The sequence below is a fragment of the Mytilus trossulus genome, chromosome 5 (genome assembly GCF_036588685.1).
Source record: "Mytilus trossulus isolate FHL-02 chromosome 5, PNRI_Mtr1.1.1.hap1, whole genome shotgun sequence".
NCBI classification, from domain to species: Eukaryota; Metazoa; Mollusca; class Bivalvia; order Mytilida; family Mytilidae; genus Mytilus; species Mytilus trossulus.
This window is the reverse complement of record NC_086377.1, coordinates 79,321,109-79,345,159: the sequence shown is the minus strand read 5'-3', so window position 1 is coordinate 79,345,159 and position 24,051 is coordinate 79,321,109. Positions and strand designations below refer to the sequence as shown.

General features: G+C 33.0%; 1 protein-coding gene across 1 annotated transcript in view; it reads left to right on the top strand.

Annotated features, from left to right (window-relative positions):
- Positions 1-24,051, top strand: part of LOC134718337 (uncharacterized) — a 106,239-nt gene that overhangs the window by 65,347 nt on the left and 16,841 nt on the right. The window contains exons 11-14 of the mRNA XM_063580832.1: positions 3,575-3,817; positions 4,291-4,770; positions 8,188-8,294; positions 12,849-13,302. Coding sequence (XP_063436902.1) covers positions 3,575-3,817; positions 4,291-4,770; positions 8,188-8,294; positions 12,849-13,302 — 1,284 coding nt within the window. The remainder of the gene's footprint in view (positions 1-3,574; positions 3,818-4,290; positions 4,771-8,187; positions 8,295-12,848; positions 13,303-24,051) is intronic.

The following is a 24,051-nucleotide window of genomic DNA, read 5'->3' as shown; positions in this document are numbered from 1 at the left end:
ATATACGTTTCAATAATTCCAAAACATCTTTGTCCAAAACATATAAGTTGCTATGATTTTCCGATTCCGGAAACTTCAAACTTCCGTTTAGATATTGTCAATTAAAAACATGATTTTCGCTCCCTCTACAATTTGTTTTAAAATTTTCTTCGGTTAAAAATAATATCAACCAGTGGGCAAAGAAAAGAAAAAGGTCGGCTAATAACCCCATAGATGAGGGGAGGTAAGAGGGGTCCTGATCCAGAAATCCCGGACTTAAACACACGAAATCCTGAGGTCCTGAATTTCAAAAAAAAAATCTCCCCAATCCCGAAATTCGAAAAAAAAATACCCATCTCCCGGAATACCGAGCTTAAAAACAACCCATCCCGGAGTAACGATAAAGGTCCTATCCCCCTCCATGGATGTATAAACCCATACAGCTATGCTCACCCAAACTCCGAAAAATCGGATACAGATTAAAAAAAAGAAAAATGTTTTTCACCCATGAAGCCCTTAAACAATTCTGTTTTTGAATTTTTATAACATCATTACTATGATTGTGTAATCAATCTTTCCGATTTTCCTATTTTTACAAACGTGAAATACTGGTAGTTAATAAACAATAATCACCTCATAAAACTCGTTGATTTGACAAGCTTATGTTAAAATACGTAAACTCCTTTGATGTTTCTTAATTTCTCAAATCTCGATGAACACTATTCATGTTGTAATCTTTTATTTACATTATGATAAATATTTTCAATACATGTGTAGTTTATACACAAAATTGGTATAATTTAAATACGGTCGTGATCACTTTGATGTTTCTGCATTTTCAGCTTTCGCGTGAAAACAATTATCTTTTTTAAAAACAATTAAATTTTAGTCTTTCATTTTCATGACAATTATATATGTTCTTCATTGTGTACAAACTTCAATTGCAGTAACAATCATTTTTACCGCAAATTAGTACAAGTTAAAACGGTGATTCCTTTGATGTTCTGAAATTCTCAGCCGCCTTCAGAGAAAAACAATTTCTTTTTAATTATTTTATTTTCATAACAATCAAACAACGTTTTTCAATATGTACCAACTACTTGTGCAGTAAAAACCATTTTACCGCGAAATATTACAAGACATACATGAGTTGTTCCCCATGTTAAACACGTGGATATACGTTATGTGCCCTCTTTAAACTGCTTACCGCTAACAAGATAAACATCACGGTGCTATTGCACCATGTTTAAAATTATCACCAGTCATTACACTATCAGAATAAAATACTTTTATTTACTTAAAAATTCTATATCCTTCACAATATAATAAAATGTTTCAACTTACTCAGTACTGGAAGTGTTTTCCAACTCCATATTTGGTTGCTCTGGCGTCTCCATCTGATTTTGCAGAAGTGATGAAACTGATTTTGATCCATCTTTTATTTACCATGTAATATGATACTAAAACTACGTCATGCTGTCTCCAGCCTCGAGTTAAAGGCAGCATTAGAGACTTTAAGCCTTATGTTACAGTTCTATGTAATATAGGCATTTTCTAGTAATATTACTGTTTTATGTAATATAGAGACTATATTACACATTTTAGTAATATAACAAAATTACAGTTTTTAGTAATATAAGAATTATATTACTATTTTTTGTAATATTACTTTTACTTGTAATATTATATAAAATAGTAATATTACTGTTTTCAGTAATTGCCTGGACTGACTTAAGCAAACATACATCATCACGCTAATAGATCAACACATTGATAGACTCATGCATCAGCACCTTGGATATTGACACACTGACATATCAACATATTACCAGACTCAAACATCAACACATTGACATATTGGCACACTTACATATCAACATATTACCTGACTCAAACATCGACACATTGACATATTGACATACTGATATATCAACACATTCCCTGACTCAAACATCAACACATTGACAGATTGACACACTGATATATCAACACATTCCCTGACTCAAACATCAACACATTGACAGATTGACACACTGACATATCAACACATTCCCTGACTCAAACATCAACACATTGACATATTGACACACTGACATATCAACACATTCCCTGACTCAAACATCAACACATTGACATATTGACACACTGAATATAAACATCTTACCAGACTCAAACATAAACACATTAACAGACTCATACATTGACACATTGACAGATCTACACATTAACAGACTGAAACATTTGCATATTGACAAATTGACACACTGACAAATCAACACATTAACAGACTAAAATATTCACACGTCGACATATTGACACATTGACAGGATCATACATCAATACATAGACATATATACACTCTTGACAGATTGAACCACAAACATATTGAACAACTCATACATTAACACATTAACACATTGACACACTGTCAAATCAACACATTAACAGCCTCTAGCATCCACAAGTTGACATTACGACACATTAACAGACTCACACGGCAACACATTGGCATATTGACACACTGACAGATGAACACTATTACAGATTCATAAATCTACACATGACATATCAAAACATCAACACTATCAAATCAACACATTAACAGCCTCTAGCATCCACAAGTTGACATTACGACACATTAACAGACTCTAACATCCACAAGTTGACATTACGACACATTAACAGACTCACACAGCAACACATTTGGATATTGACACACTGACAGATGAACACTTTAACAGATTCATAAATCTACACATGACATATCAACACATCAACATATCAACACATAAACATACTAAAACATCTACACATTGATACATCGACACACTGACAAATCAACCCATTAACACTCATACATCAAAACACTGACAGATCTACATAGAACAAGACTCATACATCAACACAATGACATATTGATACCTTCAGAGACTTAAAAATAAATGCATTGCCATATAAACACACTGACAGATTAACACATTAACAGATTCAAACATCAATGCATTAACACACTGATATATCAATACATTAACACTCATACATCGACACATAAACATATTGACACACTGACATATTAACTAAAATTTCAGACTCATACATACACCTTGACATATTGGCACACTAACACATCAACAAATTAACAGACTTGTACATCAACATGTAGACATATCAACACACTTATAAACTAACACATTAACAGATAAATTCATCCACACAGAGATATCGACAAACTGACAGTTTAACACATTATCATGCAGACTCATACATCGACACAGACATATTGACACACTGAAATTTCAACACCTTAAAATATTCATATATCAACACATTAACATATTAAAACACTAACAATTTAACACATTTACAGACTTCTACATCATTACACCAATAATTCAATACATAAACAGGCTAATACATCAACACATATCCATAAAGACATTCTGACATATTTAACACATTGCCATATCGAAAAGATGACATATCAACATATTAACCAACAAATGAGGAAAAATTATCCATGAGTTTGTGTATGGATACATTTTTTTTTCACAACATAAACACATCAAAACTTTCCATTTTTTTTATTTTTTTTTAGATTCCATCGGAAAAGGGCAACAGTCTGCCATGTTAAGTCGTTTATTAGGGAAGGGCAGCTATGAATCATTTGATATGAGATGCATGGTAACCGGTCAATTTTCTGTTGGGAAAACGACTCTTGTGAAGCTGTTAGCTGGGGATGTCCTACCAGAAGGGCGACATCCAACTGATGGGATTTCTCTGGTAGAAGGTCGCTGTGGCCTCGACATTCAGTCAAAAGAGTGGATTCTTGTTGATCCAGGTGAGAAAGAGCACAAGTACAAACATCTGACCACATTAAAAAAACTATATTGCATGGACTGCGCTATCAGCAGACATGTTATAGCACTGATTTAAATAGTTTCACATTGTAGCTTTTTTTTGTGCCTTCTATTCACGCACCATATTAATTCAATATCAAATCTGATTTGTGTATGAAAATCTTAACATTTTACTAATCCTATTAGAAAGATGTTAAGGTTTTATATTTTGAAATTGAATTTAAATGTTAAAATTATTCAATGAATTAACATTATTTTCCATATTCAATAATGTCATCATCAATCAGTTAAAATATGACTCTTTAAAATGTGTTAATAGCATTATGTGAATGTTACACCTGATAAGATATCATTCTAATCTTAATTACTGATTTTTCTTACATTCTTCACTTCGTTTTGACAGCCTGCAGCTGATTTTGATTTGATTTGCCTGATGTATTAAATATAATTTCAGACTCTTATAATGCCCTGGATGTTGTGTACAGTAAGGTTTTAATGACCTCTCTGGAAGAAGAGGAGGAGAGTGAACTTACCAACAAAGCTTCAGATACAAGCCCAACTGGTTATGCCAAAGCTACACTTTCCTCTTTGTCATCAGAACAGTCTGCAGCAACACAATCTCTGCCATCAACGAAATCCTCCAACGTGCCTCACACGGTCAAACAGATGGAAAAGAAAATGAGAACAAGAATGACTAAAGAAGAAATAAGAAAGAAAATGGAAAAGTTCCTCAAAAGTGGGAAGTATAAGATGAAAGTCGGACGTCTTATCTTCTGGGATTTTGGTGGACAATATGTTTTTCTAACAACACATCAGACCTTCATGACGTTCCGGGCATTGTTTCTTGTAGTATTTGATGGGAGCAAAGATTTGAATGAACAGGTCCCTGATGTGATGTGTTTTCCAGGGCAGCACATGACGCCAACGCCAGCAGGTAATGTGCATGTTATTTACACTCAGATAATGAAAACAGGATACATTTCTATGACAGCAAGGTGATAGTTAAAAAAATAATTAAAATTGTCTAAATATTTAAGCCAATCTAAATGTTTACGTAACTTGTTTACATTGCCACTTTGAGCTTGTCACAAACTACAATATTAACCTTAACATATGTCTCACATTTTGAAACATTGATATGAGTTTAGACAATAATATTTATCAAAGATACCAGGTTTTGAATTTTTGAACGTCGGAAAGTGCTTTAGATTTTTGAATCAGTAAATTCTCACAAAAAAGGAGCTGATGATTTTATCATAAGCATGAACAGAGTGTTGCATTTATTGACAGACATCATTATATTTTTGCGGTCATATATTGGTATGAAGTTGGCGTTGTTGTCGTCGTAGGAAGACATATTGGTTTTTGCAAAATAACTTAAGTTTAAGAAAAGGATCTCTATGAAATATTACCATAAGGTTCAATATCACAAAAGGAAGGTTGGGTTTGATTTTGGGGGTTATGGTACCAAAATTTAAGGACAAAGGGGCCAAATAATAAGCATTTTTGTAACTTTCAGACAATAACTTTTGTGTTAGTTTATGGATCTCTCTGACATTGTACCACAAGGTTCCATATCACAAAGGAAATGCTGGGATTGATATTGGGGGTAATTGCCTCAACATTTTTGGAATTAGCGGCCAAAAAGTTAAAAAAACACATTTTTCTAGTTTCAGGACAATAACTTTTGTGTAAGTGTATGGATCTTTCTGAAATTATACTACAAGGTTCTATATCACAAAGGGAAGGCTGGGTTTGAGTTTTGGGGCAATTGCCCTAAATGTGTAGGAATTTGGGACCAAAAAGGGAAGGCTGGGATTGAGTTTGGGGTAATGAATCATACGGGTTCAAAAAATTTGGGGGGCGGGGAGATTTTTTTTCTGCTTATTTTTCTTTAATTTTTTTGTCGAGCCTGCAACTTTTGTTGGAGAAAGCTCGACATAGGGATAGTGATCCTGCGGCGGCGGCGGCGGCTACGGTGGCTACGGTGGCGGCGGCGGCGTTAGCTCACTTCTTAAAAGCTTTATATTTTAGAAGGTAGAAGACCTGGATACTTCATACTTTGTATATAGATGCCTCATGTTACGAACTTTCCGTCAGTCACATGTCCAATGTTCTTGACCTCATTTTCATGGTTCAGTGACCACTTTAAAAAAAGTTCAAATTTTTTGTAATGTTGAATTCTCTCTTATTATTAGTAATAGGATAATTATATTTAATATGTGCGTACCTTGCAAGGTCCTCATGTCTGTCAGACAGTTTTCACTTGACCTTGACCTCATTTCATGGATCAGTGAAAAAGGTTAAGTTTTCGTGGTCAAGTCCATATCTCAGATACTATAAGCAATAGGGCTAGTATAGTCGGTGTATGGAAGGACTGTAAGGTGTACATTTTCCAACTGGCAGGTGTCATCTGACCTTGACCTCATGTTCATGGTTCAGTGGTTATAGTTAAATTTTTGTGTTTTGGTCTGTTTTTCTCAAACTATATGCAATACTATATTTGTTGTATGGAATGATTGTAAGATGTACATATCTAGCGCGCAGATGTCATGTGACCCTGACCTCATTTTCATGGTTCAGTGGTAAAAGTTAAGTTTTTGAGTTTTGGGCTTTTTATCGTATACTATATGCCATAGGTCAACTATATTTGGTGTATGGAAATATTTTATGATCTTTATGTCAGTCACGCAGGTTTTATTTGACCCTGACCTCATTTTCACGGTTCATTGCACAGTGTTAAGTTTTTTGTGTTTTGGTCTATTTTTCTTAAACTATAAGTAATGGGTCAACTATATATGTTGTATAGAAGCATTGTTAGCTGTACATGTCTACCTGGCATGTTTCATCTGACCTTGACCTCATTTTCAAGGTTCATTGGTCTTTGTTTAGTTATCTTGGTTAATGTTAAGTTTATGTGACAGTTGAAATAAAGCTTAGCTTTATACCTAGGACTATCAACATAATATCAATGATTAGTATAGAAGGCGAGACATTTCAGCGTGTGCACTCTTGTTTTATTTTAAGTTGTTTATTTCTGATATATATATATATATATATAAAAGCAAATAATAATGATATGGCAGGAGATACACAACAAACAGGATATGTGCATTATTATATTAAGTATTGTGCAATAGCAAGAAATTTTCAATTGCACAGTATTGCGCTATAGCCATGAAAGCAAGAATAGGTCAATTTGGTGTATGGTAATATTTTATGATGTACATTTCAGTCTCCATGTATCATCTGACCTTGACCTTATTTTCATGGATCATTGATCAATGTTAAGTTTTCATAGTTAAGTTTGTTTCTTAGATACTATAAGCAATAGTTCAACTATATTTAATGCATAGATTGATTGAACGGTGTACATGTCTACCTGGCATGGTTCATCTGACCTTGACCTCCTTTGTATGGTTCATTGGTCAATGTTTAGTTTTCTTGGTCATATCTATAAATTAACTGTTTACAAAACTTTTAATTTTTAAAATACTAAGGCTTTTCTACCTCAGGAATAGATTACCTTGGGTGTATTTGGCAAAACTTTCAGGAATTTTGGTCCTCAATGCTCTTCAACCTCGTACTTTATTTGGCCTTTTTAACTTTTTTGGATTCGAGCGTCACTGATGAGTCCTTTGTAGATGGACCGGTCAACTTCATTTAGTGAATTGAATGATTGTTAGGAGTACATGTATTTCTGTTTAGTTTATCTGACCTTGACCTCTTGGATCATGCTAAGTTTTTTGTGTTAGTTGTAGTAAAACTTTATATTAAGGACTATCAACATAATATAAATGTTTAGTAAAGAAGGCGAGAAATTTCAGTGTGTGCACTATTGTTGTTATTCCTTAATTCTATTTTTGTTAAAACTTTGTGTTAAATAGCAGCAAAAACAAATGTCATCCTTACTTGTGTCAAAATATGTTTATTTGTTGTAAAAGTAAGTTAAGCAATGTATTGTCAAATTCACAATTAATGGCCTAGTCATTAAGCAATGTTAAAAACAATGTTTTCCTATAGAAAGTCAGATTGTTTTATAATGAGTAAACCAAAAAACATATTTAATGTTAGAATGTTTACATACTGATTTCTCAAATTATCTACCCAAAGACTAAAAATTTTAGTTTTGATGAAATTTTTCTTCATACACCATCCAGATTTATTTTCTTATATTTTATGCCTAAAAAAGTAAGTAGGGGAATGGAATTACTTGTTAAATTTGTTCATGAATTTGTATTCCATCTGCTTCCTTTGTTTAATATTCACATAGACCAAGGTGAGAGACACAGGCTCTTCAGAGCCTCTAGTTTATACTTTTTTTATAACAGATTTTGATTTTATTTTGTAGTATTCTTGCAATATTGGGTCAATTCCATCCTGACCTATTGTAAGGTTGTATATGCAGGCATTCCAAAAATTTTGTTTGTTGCCACTCACAAGGACAGAGTACCAATGGTGAGTGATCTTATGTTAGAAATATAGTAGTAAGTCATTGCCATTTGAAACACTTGAATAATGTGTAAAAACTGCTTGCATAATGATAATATGCCCATATGTCTTAACTTGACCAAACTTCGTATAAAGCTACACTTTCGAAAGAACAAGATCTGATCCTAATTGATTTGTGGGTAATAGACTTAAGATCAGATTACAGGGCGTATAACTAGAGTAGAATATATGAAGAAACATTTATAGATAAGAAAATGATATTGGTTAGCATTTGTATTAATATTCAATTTGATATATCTCATTATCATGGAGATTCTTTGCCATGTCACTCTCGGTCATGGTCTATTGACTTTAAACAATTGTTCAGTTTAAATGTTAAAGTTTGTATTTTCTTTGCCTTGTTTCTCTCGGGCATGGTCTATTGACTATAACAATTGCTCAGTTTAAATGTTAAAGTTTGTATTTTCTTTTTAAGTCAGTTTTATTTCAACAAATATGTTGACAATATGAAAGTTTAGAATTTAGTGGTACTGCACCATATGCACATCTTAACAATAAATGTCTCTTCAGTGATGTTAGAGGCCAAAATATTTGAAATTCCAAAACCTAATACAAATGTTGATGAGTTTGTGAAAGATTGTGACAGGGAATGCATGAGGACGATTCATGATTTGTTTTAAAATAAGTTCAATTTTTATCAACAAAAAATTTAAATTAAACAATATCCTTATGTTCATGCAAATACCCTCTTTACCTGTTTTAGATTTATTGCCAACTTATTAATTGTGACTTATTTTGCTTACTTGCAGGGGTTAAGAAATCCACTAGCCCGACGCCCGGGACTACAACTTTTAGACCTCGGGCAACCAAAACTTGTAACCCCTTATGCCCGACGGACTAGTAACAAAAAATTCTTGGCGTTTCTGAAATAGAATGAAAAAAATCCCCTCATCACTTTTCTATTTTAGCCAATCAGATTCCAAGAATTTGAACTGATTTTGTACAAGTTTTAAAATAGAACAAATAACTGGGTGGATCCCGTACTTTCAATATCGATGTGTCAATACAAGGGGTGGTATTGTACCTCCTTCTGATTAACTTATTGCAATATAAATGTGAATCCCTTTTGACAGCAGAAACCTGACTTTTGTCAGATATAAATTTGAAACATGTGCACATGTTATGGATGCCATTTTGTTTTTGTTTACATAATGTGAAGAAGCCTCCCAAACCATGAACAAAACATTAACAGTCTTCAGAAAACTTAACCTTGATGCAATAATATTTCATCAATCATGATTATCTTCATTGATATTCAAATGAATTCGATTTGAAGAAATAAAATTTATAACGAATACAGTTTTAGTTTAGAGACTGTGTTCAGGTTGTAATCTATTTATAGCCTACAAATAGCCTACCTGTGATAAATGTAAATATGGACATTACTGTACTTGGTTAATAAAACAATTATAAAAGACCCAAACTATGGATGATGAATTTATTCACATAAATATGTAAGGTCATTTAATTAGGGCCCCGCCGACTAAGGCGGGTCGCCCTATAGTGATCAGTCTGTCCGTCCGTCCGTCCGTCTGTCCGTCTGTCCGTCTGTCCGTCCGTCTGTCCGTCCGTCTGTCCGTCCGTCTGTCCGTCCGTCCGTAACACTTTCTTGTCCGCTCCATATCTTGAGAACCGTTATGATTTCAAAGTTTATACTTGACATCCATTTTAACCAACACCAGAGGGTGTGTCATGATGTATGTACAACTTCCTAGGTCAAAGGTCAAGGTCAAAAACTTTGGTTTCAGTTGACAACCCTGTGTTCTTTGGTGAAGATCGTGTCCGCTCCATATCTAGATAACCGTTATGATTTTATACTTAATACTTAACATGATTATTAACCAACACCCAAGGGTGTGTCATGATGTATGTAGAACTTCCTAGGTCAAAGGTCAAGGTCAAAAACTTTGGTTTCAGTTGACAACCCCGTGTCCTGTGATGAAGATCGTGTCCGCTCCATATCTAGATAACCGTTATGATGTCTAAGTTTATACTTGTCATCTATTTTAACCACCACCAGAGGGCGTGTCGTGATGTATGTATAACTTCCTAGGTCAAAGGTCAACGTCAAAAAAACTTTGGTTTCAGTTGACAACCCCGTGTTCTGTTGTGAAGATTGTGTCTGCTCTATATCTTGAGAACCTTTATGATTTCAAATATTATACTTGACATCCATTTTAACCAACACCATAGGGTGTGTCATGATGTATGTACCACTTCATAGGTCAAAGGTCTGTCGGTCTGTTGGTCTGTCCATCGCTAACAAATTTGATCCACACTATATTTTGAGAGGACAGCTGTTATTATTTCATACTTTATACCTGACAAACATTTTCAACTTAACATATATATTAACCAACACCAGAGAATGTGTCATAATGTATGCATCCTAGGTCAAAGGTCAGTCCGTCGGTCTGTCCATCCGTTCGTTGTTCTTAACAAATTGTGTCCGCTCTACCTCTCGAGAACCGTTATTATTTCATACTTTATACTTGGTGGGTGTTAATATATTGAAGGCATAATTCTAAAAATATGTGACAAATATCAATTGGGCAGCACCTTTAAACATATTGTTCAAACATCAATCCATATATCCAGAAGTCACCTTAGAGTAGTCAACAATGAGTTCACATCATGCAGTCATATCACTATTATACTATGAAAGTAAGTTGAGAATATTTATCAGTTTTAACTTAAAATCTTAGAATAAAATCGCACATGAGACTATGTAATAACTTCAAATAATGCTTCATATCAGATTATCCATACAACTTATTTACCACACTTTATTGACAGCGGGGCCCACAGAGATGGCTCCCATCTCAATGATATCTAGTTAATTTTAATAATATATAATTTTAAAAACTAAAAACAAATATGAGTATTACGTAATTAACCAGTGGATAATTCTTTAACAAAAACATGATGATGTTATTGTATCTGATAAAAAAAAAACTCCAATCCTTTAACATTCCCATGTATTATATAGCAGTGGTCAAAGACTTGTATCATCGCCAGATTTGGTCAACTCATTAGATCAGAATATTCAGTGAATATTCAATTATCGATTAATTGAATATATATGCTAAAGGAATATTTTTTGCTGACATAAGTTTTGAGTATCATGTTTGCAAAAATCTACTGTACAATGGATACAAATTGTTAAGTTTATAGAAATCATTGTTATTGCAGCAAACGCTGAATTTGTAGGGCATACTAGGGCTAGCAGGTCAGTTTTGTTGGGCTAGTAATTCTTCCAACAGGGCTAGTAAAACTCTGCTACCAATTAGCCCTGGGCAAGTGAGCTATAACAAAATTTCTAAACCCCTGTTAAATTACAATGAGAGTTGTTTAACTATTAACAATCAAGTGATACAATCTTCCACATGCGAAAGTCTTTTAGGAATTAAAATTGACCCTTCCCTCACATGGACAAACCAAATTGATGTGATCTGCTCAAAAATATCATTTAGACTATATCTACTATTAAAGATTAAAAAAATTCTAAATCTAGACTGCAGAAAATTATTCTATATTGGTTTTATCTTGCCACTAATTGATTATTGTTGTTAAGTGTGGAGTAGTTGTAGAAGTGAGGATATTAAAATTACTGCTAGATTAATACTAGAAACCGACCCTTTCGCTCCTTCTTCGCCATTATTCAAACACTTAAACTGGTTGACAGTTGAACAGAGAATAAAATATCACAAGTTTGTGATGACATTTAAGTGCATTAAAAATGATGCCCCATCAAATCTAACTGACAAGTTTCATTATGTTTCAGGCAGAAATACATACCCCTTGAGAAATGCTGTTCAAGGAAATCTCATACTCCCTAAACCAAAAACAGAATTGATCAAAATTTTTTTTTACGTATTCGAGACCATTCTTGTGGAATAATTTGCTAATACCGTGAAGAAATATTACAAATGTTAATTCTTTCAAATACAACATTTATAACAGATCAATTTATATTGAAATCAACCTAGCTGTATAAATAATATTAAAAACTGATTATGTCATGTTTATTTATTCATCAAGTTTTAATGAACATTATTATCATACTTGACTTTTTATACTAATGTATGCAATGTATAATATGTATGCATTGTGTTTGATTTTTCATGATGAGGGCCTCAGGGAAGATTAGGTAAATGTGTAACTCTCTTAAAATAAAGTTTTGTTGTTGTTGTTGTTAATAGCAAGTTTTCCTTGGAATGTAAGATTTAACAACTGATAACAGTTTCAGTCTGTTATCTTTGAAAGTATAAGATCTAGGTTAAAAGTGTAAAATTGACCTATAAGAGAAGATGTATGTCATTTGAAAATTTGAGATAAATCTAATTGTAGTACGCGTTGGAATATTCCACCATTGAAGATGCATATAAATCATCAGGTGTGCGTTGGAATATTCCACCATTGAAGATGCATATAAATCATCAGGTGTGCGATACAGTATCTTTACAGTAAATTATTCTGTCAACTTTTTATGTTTAACAGGAGAATATTGAGACCAGACGTGAAGAGCTTTACAGAGGAATTGAGGAGTTGTTTAAAGACCACGAGGGAAAACATCATCTGGTCCTTAGACCTCTAATATTTGTCAATGCCAAAGATCAAGCCGACCCAGAAATAGAAGTTCTGAAGAAAACAATAACAGAACTTACATTCGACCACCCATGCTGGGGTGAAAGAATGCCCAATGCTTGTGTTCCACTAGAGCTAGAGATCGCTGAACTAGTGGCAGAAGGAAAACAAATAATGTCATTGGCTGAAGTTAAAGAATTAAATGCTATCAGCGAGGTGTCTGTCCTGTCCCCTGAGCAGTTGACTGATTTTCTACATTTTCATCATTCTTTGGGGAAGATTGTTTATTTCGATACCCCCCAGCTGAGAGATAATGTAATGATCAACCCTCTTCTTATGGTGGAAGTTATGAGATCTTTTATCACAGGTGTGTATGTATTTTCATTGTGTAGTGAATATATATATTGCAGGTAAAAATGTTCCAATATCCAAAAATTGTTTACCTTCCTTTTATTAGAGCGTGACAGACTGTTTGATAATATTCTATACTAATATTTATGTTGGTATGTGAGAACTTTTATGTAATATATTAGTAAAAAGATTAATATTTTTTTTATCCACAGTGTTAATAATTGTGAAATGCATGCAATATTTTAACAGAATTCTGAATGAAAAGTTGTTTTTTTAATTGGTGATGAACGGTAGCATGCAACCGAGCAGTTTACTCAGATACTTAGATCAAATTTGAATTGTGTAGCGTCACTTTTACTATACTAGAGTTATGTCCCTTTATGAATGTATAAATTGCTGATTTTTTTTGTTTCCATTTCCTCACTTAAGCTTGCCTCAACCAGGCACTTTCTATACTAACAGGACTCGTCTCTATTGATTTTAACTGATTACTCAGCAGTCTGTTTAAAGCTACCACCCAACAATAAACTTAGTTTCGTATCTCTGATATACGATGCTAGTAGTTATTTGCGTACTCCACAGTACATTGTAATTGTATGATTATTATTAGTTGTATATATAAAATCTGATTAATAGCGATTTAAGATGACAAAAAATATAAAATTTTGACAGAATGATAAAGTACTAAAGTAGACATATCGTTTTGAAGAACACCCCAGTTGTGTAAAATGTCACACAAGATGGCGGCCACTGAAAATTCAACGAACAAATTCCTCAAAGTTTAAAGATCAATATTCAAAAGACGAGAAATCTTTTGAAAAACATGAAAAGCAGTTTGTAATGACAAAATGCATAAAATTTCATAAAAACGATTTTTTGTTAAATTTGAACATATAGTTCATTTGTAGTTTGTAGAGATCAGTCTGATAATGTGTACAGATCAGTCTGATAATGTGTACAGATATCGTTATAAGTGACTAGTCCTGTTAGTATAGAAAGTCCATGCCTCAACCAAACTTTATGAATTCTATAAAAAATGATTATTACCACTAAACAAAAATCAAGTTTGAATTTTGGTGCCTTCTCTTTTACCGTTATAGAGTTATGCTTCTTACAAATGGAGACAATGCAGTTTTTTTTCGTTTCTGTTCTCTTTCTTAAGTTTACTTAATCAAAATTCTATGAAACTTAAATATAATAGATTTTTTTTCAATTTAAACTGCAACTGATACTTATTTAGTATAAAGGTATCGGTATAACTATAGAACTACATGGTTTCAAAATATAAAATATATTTGAACAATGCTAAAAAAACTTTGAGAATGCAAGTAGTTCTATCTCGTTATGAGTTGATTATCAACACAATTATGTTTTGAGACAATGTGTAGTTGTTTACCAACACAATTATGTTTTGAGACAATGTGTGAGTTGATTACCAACACAATTATGTTTTGAGACAACGTGTAGTTGATTACCAACACAATTATGTTTTGAGACAATGTGTAGTTTTTAACCGGATTTTTGTGACAAAAATGTCGGTTATTGATTTGGGGATGTACGGCGGGCGGGCGGTTGGGCGGGCGGCAATCAACTGTTGTCCGTGCATTAACTCATGAACCGTTCACCCAAAGCTTTTAAAATTTTAATATGTTATTACTGATAACTATACAAAGGTCAAGTTCAATAATGGCGATTTTGACTTATACCGTTCAGGAGTTATGGTTCTTGAAAGATTGAAAAATGAAGTTGTCCGTGCATTTACGCATGAACTGTTCTACCAAATCTTCCCAAATTTTAATATGTTGTTACTAATGAAAGAATGGAGGTCAAGTTCAATAAGGCCGAGAAAAAAAAGATCCGTGTTTCCGGTAACCCGACCGACCCCGTTTTTTAGCCCCGACCCTAACTTTTTTATTGGATCAAATTTATCAACCGACCCTGTTTTTGACACAGGCTTCTGATTTATGACATAATATTTTTTCTCTCTTGCTTCCTCTTGCATAGAAAGCCAGTAAAACATTTTATTTATGTCAAAAGGTATTCCAAATAGGTTAAAATCCAAGAAATTTGCACAGCAGGTGCTTCAAAAACATTGCAAATGGCACACTTCCAGTTTTTGAAACTAATTACGGATCCGGACTTGGAAATAACATGATAATTTTCCAGATTTCATTCACGATGTCAAAAAAAAAAAAAAAAAAAAAAAAAAAAAGAATTCCGACCTAACGACCCTATTTTTCAAAATGATGTTACCGGAAACACATATCTTTTTTTTTTAGGCCTAAAATGACGAATTTGACTTTTACCGTTCAGGAGTTATGGTTCTTGAAAGATTGAAAAATGTTTTTTAACGTTGTGTCCGTGCATTTTCTCATGAACCATTCAACCAAAGCTTTTGAAATTTTGATATGTTGTTACTGATGACAAAATAGAGGTCAAGTTCAATAATGACGATTTTGACTTTTACCGTTCAGGAGTTATGGTTCTTGAAAGATCGTAAAATGTCGTTTCCATTCAGGTTGTTGCATTTACTAATGAACCATTCAATCTAAGCTTTTCAAATGTTGATACTGATTACAAAATGGAGGTCAAATTCGATATTGACGATTTTCACTTTCACCATTCATCAGTAATGGTTCTTGTGATATAGCCAGGACACAAATACATGTTAATAAATCCGGTTTGCTGTCGTTGTGACAGCCTCTTGTTATATATTTAAACTGAAACTTGTATGCTAGACTTTTTATAGAAGGTGAATGTAGACATGGTTAGTGTGACATTCAGTTTCACTAAACTAACATACATTATTGTTTAGGGACCAGCTGATGCACAACTCCCTTTGCAAGATTTTTTTGATGTGTTGGTGGCCTTTGATTGTTTTCTGCATTTTGGTCAGGTAGTTATCTCTTTAGCGCATTCCATGTTTTTATTTTCAATTTTGTTGCAGGATCAATGCATTTTGACCACAAATGAAACACAATTGCAAAATAGTATAAGTGCCCATATTGATGCCTAGTATTACAAACTATTCATTGGTCCCCATTTTTGAAATATTTGTCAAAAGATACAACAAGTTTTATACACAGATTTAAATAAAATTCCTACTAAATTAAACCAATAGTTCCAACCGGTGAAGATGAAAGTAATTTTTACGGACACCATCACGAGTTGGTTGACTGTTATGCAATATTCATTTCACAGATGATAACAGATTATGTCGTATCTATGGCCATGTCAGTGTTTGAGTTTGAATGTGCCTCTGGTATATTTCGCCCCTATTTTATAATATCATATTTGTCTGTTTGTGTTTTTCTTTGTTAGCCATGGCAATGTCAGTTTTTGAGTTTAAATGTCCCTCTGGTATATTTCGCCCTATTTTATAATATCTTATTTGTCTGTTTGTCTTTTTCTTTTTTAGCCATGGCGATGTCAGTTTATGAATTTGAATGTGCCTCGTGTATATTTCACCCCTATTTCATAATATCAAATTTGTCTGTTTGTCTAATTTTTTTTTAGCCATGGCGATGTCAGTTTATGAGTATGAATTTCCCTGTGATATATTTGACCCCTATTTTAAAATATCATATTTGTCTGTTAGAGATACAGTATCTATGATCAATCCAGTGATCAGTTATTGAACTTTTGGATGTAAAACCATCAAATCATAGAACGACACATCTGGTTTCCAACGAAACAGGTTCAACAATAATATTCCCTTGAATTTGACAGCCGTAGAAAAATAACATTGCATTTCACTGCAAAAAAAATAATTCTGGGTCCTTCAAATATATTTTGGGGATTAAGAAACACCATTCTTTTTTTGTGTTTTTATAGAATATTTTGGAAACTGTAGATGACATGGTTACTAAAGCTTGTAAACAGGAAAAAAGAGGGGGATTTGATTTGTGATCTTGTATGCAATGAAATCTTAAAGGAAATGTTTGACTGGACAGAAGTAAATTTTACTCATGCCAATTAACAGAGATAAATTTTGAAATCGTTTTTCTTAAATGTCAATTTAAAAAAGACTAAAAGGAGAAAAAACAATGTGGTATTAAGTACAGGTCTTCCTAAGAATCAAGCAAATGGTGATATAATTAGATTTTAATATTTAGTAAGAAATGTGTTTTCATATCTATTTAAGTGTAAAATAATGATTTATCATGAAAAAAAAATCTGCAAATAAATCGTTGCCATGGTAACAGTGTTTAAACCATAAATCAAAAAAATTGTTTTTTTTTATTGAAAAATCTTATTTTTCATCACTTTTTAAACATAAAAAAATCAATTTATATCTCAATTATTAATCTGATTTGGGATATAATATCATTTAACAACTTAAAAGAATGAAATTCAAGTAAATAGATGATATCTAAAGATTTGCCTTTATATCTCTTTGGTGATTTTAATATCTGTTGATTTTCAAAAAGCCATTTGGCTATATTTTCATGAAATTCACCGAACTTCAAAGTCTTAAAAAAAAATTGATGGAGCCAGTACATCTACAAACCTTTGAATATTATACAGTTTATATATTGGTTTGAAAGAAAAAATAACAAAAACCGTGTGACTTTTATCATAAAGTAATTTATTTTGTAGATAAAAAATCGATATTTCAGAAAAAAATCAAAATTACAATTCCTCTGAAGAGGTTAACTGTGAATTGTTTTCATAACACTATGCATCATGTACAATCAAATATGAAAAAAGTAGTGATCAGACAATGCTAAGAAGGTTATTATATATTATGTTTCCCACTTTTAATAACATTTTAGGATGTTGCTGATAAATGTTTGGTCGGATTTTCGGAAACCCTTTGGTTATATCAATCACTAAACCAGAATTTTTTTTACATTAATTTCAAAATTTCTCAGTTAAATTTATATATCTGAATAAAGCATTTACCAAATAACACAACTCTAGTTAGTTTTCCATCCTCTATGGAAAGACTGAAATTATCAATACAATGGCAATGAAAATCCAGATAAATCTAATTTCCCGCCAAATTTTTATGTCTTTACTTGGAAATGAGCACACTAATAATATACTTATATATATATTTGTGTTGAAGTAAATAATTTTTAATTTCTTATAAGACAATTCCTTAAATGGTGCCAAATTCATGAATTTATATCTATTTCTTTACATTGTAATTACTAGCTTTACTGGGGAAAAAGTTGTCTTCAGAATGCTTTTTTGTGTAGAAATGAAACTTTTCCACTATTCAATTGTTTCATTTTGACAACAAAAACTACTTTTGTAATAAGTCACAGAAAGCTAATTAAATATACATAATTTTTGTAACAAATCATCAAATTTTGCAAAACCTGTTCCATGGCTTCAAAGAAGTTGCTCTGTCAAACTGTATGTGGAATATCTTTTTTTACTTTTAAAGAGCTATATATCTTCAAAGAATTTCATGGGATTAAAATTTTCAGATAATATGCACAGCTGTGTCCTAACTAACTACTAAGTTTCATGAAATTCTCCTGAGTTGTTTCAGGAGTTGAGCAGAGTTTCAGGATTTGAGCTGACAAGTTGTTTCAGTGAAAGATTTATGGAATTCCCAAAAAGCTCAAAACCCCGAACAAAACTCAGGGGTTTGAAATTACCCTATTATATGCACATATCTTTATTGTGTTCTTAAAACTGTCAAAGTGTCATAAAATTCTGTTACATAGTTTCAGAGGGGATTTATTTTTTATTTTTTTTTATCTTTATTGAGAACCATGCATAATTGGAATGAACAAAAGACAACAATAAAATCTTCTCCAAAACTTCATTCAAAAGGGATAATGAATGACTTTTAAACCCTTTTCATGTTTTTGTTCAGTATGACCCCCTCCCCCATTAACTCAAAACAAAAGTCCATACAACTTATATAAAAATACATTAAAATAAGAAATGTGTCAATGTGTTTGAAGAATGTTTTAGGGAACTTCATTTTCCTCAATAGATGACAAAACAGCAGCCAAGTCTTCATCATTCAAATCGTCCTGTTCTTTTCTTGAAAGCTGATTCTGCCTGGATAATAAAGCCAGTCTAGAAAAGTATGAGGCCACCTGTGATGTAAGGAGGTATTCTTCTGGTTGAAACATTTTTCTTCCTTCCTCATCCTGACTATTTCTAATCAACAAGGCTGCTTCAGATGGACTAAATTTTTTCCCTGTAGTTTGTCCAATGGTGAAAAGATGTAAAAGATAATCTTTCACAGCTTATGCGTGCCTAATAACTTTTTTTCCTTTTCTAAGAGCCCATCCACAATCTACTTGGTGTTCATTTATCTCATTTAATGATTCTTGGACTTTTTCAAAATTTCTCAGTCTGATATCAACAACTTTACAAACATCTGCCCATTTTAATTTGATGTCATCATACGTTGATTTTCTTTCCAATTTGTAAATATGACGACCAAACTCTATATGATTTTGTAGTTTGGAGAAGGATTGGTATTGTTTGGTGCAGCCGATTTCAGAGCAATTAAAAACTGAAAAACTTGAGTTAGATAAATTTTCTAAATCCTCAGTTCTTGTGGCTTCCTGATCTAATTCTACTTTGTCTTCTGATTCGACTGGGTTGGCTCTTTTCTTTGGTAAGGTAACACTGCCTGTTTGTATTATATCATTAAAATCATGTGTGATTATCAAAGCTGTTTCTTCTTGATCACAAGACATTTTTTTAACCTGAAAAGAAAGAGACATTTCAATGCAATTTTTTGTTAGATTTCCGCAATATGTAGTATAAATAGAAATAATGTAAAATAAATAAAATATTGGGAGTTAAAAAGGTGAGGTACAAAATTTCTTGAGTATATAGGAAAAGTTGTGATACATTAGAGAATTTCTGCCAAGACCTTCAAAACTGAATTCTTTTTGTAAGTAACATCATAATGAAGCTGACAAATATATGTCACAATGTTTTTCTTAATATTCCAGTGAGATTCTTTAAGAAAAAGAAAATGTAATGCTCTGTGGAGCACAGCTGTAATACTGAACCATGAATAAGAATAGGCACTATATCATAGTTTGAAATACTAATACACCCTGGTAAATCTGACACAGCACAAGTTTTTGAATTACCAACAACCAGCATATATAACTTAAAAATTAAATTCATTTTTAGCTCACCTGGCCCAAAGGGCCAAGTGAGCTTTTCTCATCACTTGGCGTCCGTCGTCCGTCGTCCGTCGTCGTCCGGCGTTAGCTTTTACAAAAATCTTCTCCTCTGAAACTACTGGGCCAAATCAAACCAAACTTGGCCACAATCATCATTGGGGTATCTAGTTTAAAAAATGTGTGGCGTGACCCGGTCATCCAACCAAGATGGCCGCCACGGCTAAAAATAGAACATAGGAGTAAAATGCAGTTTTTGGCTTATAACTCAAAAACCAAAGCATTTAGAGGAAATCTGACATGGGTAAAAATGTTTATCAGGTCAAGATCTATCTGCCCTGAAATTTTCAGATGAATCGGTCAACCTGTTGTTGGGTTGCTGCCCCTGAATTGGTAATTTTGAGGAAATTTTGCTGTTTTTGGTTATTATCTTGAATATTATTACAGATAGAGATAAACTGTAAACAGCAATAATGTTCAGCAAAGTTAGATTTACAAATAAGTCAACATGATCGAAATGGTCAGTTGACCCCTTTAGGAGTTATTGCCCTTTATAGTCAATTTTTAACCATTTTTCATAAATCTAAGTAATCTTTTACAAAAATCTTCTCCTCTGAAACTACTGAGCCAAATTAATCCAAACTTGGCCACAATCATCTTTGGGGTATCTAGTTTAAAAAATCTGTGGCGTGACCCCGTCAACCAACCAAGATGGCCACCACGGCTAAAAATAGAACATAGGGGTAAAATGCAGTTTTTGGCTTATAACTCAAAAACCAAAGCATTTTGAGGAAATTTGACATGGGATAAAAATGTTTATCAGGTCAAGATCTATCTGCCCTGAAATTTTCAGATGAATCGGTCAACCTGTTGTTGGGTTGCTGCCCCTGAATTGGTAATTTTGAGGAAATTTTGCTGTTTTTGGTTATTATCTTGAATATTATTATAGATAGAGATAAACTGTAAACAGCAATAATGTTCAGCAAAGTTAAATTTACAAATAAGTCAACATGACCGAAATGGTCAGTTGACCCCTTTAGGAGTTATTGCCCTTTATAGTCAATTTTTAACCATTTTTCATAAATCTAAGTAATCTTTTACAAAAATCTTATCCTCTGAAACTACTGAGCCAAATTAATCCAAACTTGGCCACAATCATCTTTGGGGTATCTAGTTTAAAAAATGTGTGGCGTGACCCGGTCAACCAACCAAGATGGCCGCCACGGCTAAAAATAGAACATAGGGGTAAAATGCAGTTTTTGGCTTATAACTCAAAAACCAAAGCATTTTGAGGAAATTTGACATGGGATAAACATGTTTATCAGGTCAAGATCTATCTGTCCTGAAATTTTCAGATGAATCGGTCAACCTGTTGTTGGGTTGCTGCCCCTGAATTGGTAATTTTGAGGAAATTTTGCTGTTTTTGGTTATTATCTTGAATATTATTATAGATAGAAATAAACTGTAAACATCAATAATGTTCAGCAAAGTTAGATTTACAAATAAGTCAACATGACCGAAATGGTCAGTTGACCCCTTTAGGAGTTATTGCCCTTTATAGTCAACTTTTAACCATTTTTCATAAATCTAAGTAATCTTTTACAAAAATCTTCTCCTCTGAAACTACTGAGCCAAATTAATCCAAACTTGGCCACAATCTTCTTTGGGGTATCTAGTTTGAAAATTGTGTCCGATGACCTGGCCATTCAACCAAGATGGACGCCAAGGCTACAAATAGAACAGGGGTAAAATGTAGATTTTGGCTTATAACTCTGAAACCAAAGCATTTAGAGCAAATCTGACAAGAAGTTAAAATGTTAATCAAGTCAATATCTATTTGCCCTGAAATTTTCAGATGAATTGGACAATCGGTTGTTGGCTTGCTGCCCTCCAATTGGTAATTTTTTAAGAAATTTTGCCGTTTTTGGTTATTATCTTGAATACTATTATAGATAGAGATAAACTGTAAACAGCAATAATGTTCAGCAAAGTAAGATCTACAAATAAGTCAACATGACCTAAATGGTCAATTGACCCCTTAAGGAGTTATTGCCCTTTATAGTCAATTTTTAACAATTTTCATTAATTCGGTAAATTTATGTAAATTTTTACCAAATATTTTTCTCTGTTACTAATGGGCAAGGTTCATTATAGATATAATTGTAAGAAGCAAGAACTTTCAGTAAAGTAAGAACTTCAAACACATCACCATCACCAAAATACAATTTTGTCATGAATCCATTTGTGTCCTTTGTTTAATATGCACATAGACCAAGGTGAGCGACACAGGCTCTTTAGAGCCTCTAGTTGGTTATTATCTTGAATATTATTATAGATAGAGATAAATTGTAAATTGCAATAATGTTCAGCAAAGTAAGATCTACAAATAAGTCAACATGACCAAAATGGTCAGTTGACCCCTTTAGGAGTTATTGCCCTTTATAGTCAATCTTTAACCATTTTTAGCTCACCTGACCTGAAAGGTCAAGTGAGCTTTTCTCATCACTTGGCGTCCGTCGTCCGTCGTCCCGCGTCCGTCGTCCGTAAACCTTTACAAAAATCTTCTTCTCTGAAACTACTGGGCCAAATTTAACCAAACTTGGCCACAATCATCCTTGGGGTATCTAGTTTAAAAAATGTGTCCGGTGACCTGGTTATCTAACCAAGATGGCCGCCATGGCTAAAAATAGAACATAGGGGTAAAATACAGTTTTTGGCTTAGAACTCAAAAACCAAAGCATTTAGAGCAATTTGTCAAGGGTAAAATTGTTGTTCAGGTCAAGATCTATCTGCCCTGAAATATTCAGATGAATATGACAACTTGTTGTTGGGTTGCTGCCCTGAATTGGTTATTTTAAGGAAATTTTGCAATTTTTGGTTATTATCTTGAATACTATTATAGATAGAGATAAACTGTGAACAGCAATAATGTTCAGCAAAGAAAGACCTACAAATAAGTCAACATGACCGAAATTGTCAGTCAACCCCTTAAGGAGTTATTGCCCTTTATAGTCAATTTTTAAACACTTTTCGTCATTTTTTGTAACTTGTACAAAAATCTTCTCCTCTGAAACTACTGGGCCAAATTAAACCAAACTTGGTTACAATCATCCTTGGGGTATCTAGTTTAAAAAATGTGTCCGATGACCCCGCCTACCAAACAAAATGGCCGACATGGCTAAAATTAGAACATGGTGGTAAAATGCAGTTTTTTATTGATATATTTGAAACTAAGACATTTAGGGTAAATCTTACAAGATGTAAATGTCCACCAGAAAAAGATCTATTCCCTCACAAATTTTCAGATGAATCTGACAACTCGTTGTTGGGTTGCTGCCCTAAAATTGGTACTTTAAAGGAAATTTTGCAGTTTTTTGTTATTATCTTGAATACTATTATAAATAGAGATAAACTGTAAACAGCAATAATGTTCAGCAAAATAAGATCTACAAATAAGTCAGCATGATCAAAATTGTTAGAGGACCCCTTGAGGAGTTATTGCCCTTTATAGTCAATATTGAACAACTTTTCGTCATTTTTGTAACTTGTACAAAAATTTCTTTTCTAAAACTATGGGCCATTTTTAACCAAACTTGGCCACAATCATTACTAGGGTATCTATTAAAAAAGTGTCTAATGACCCAACCTACCAA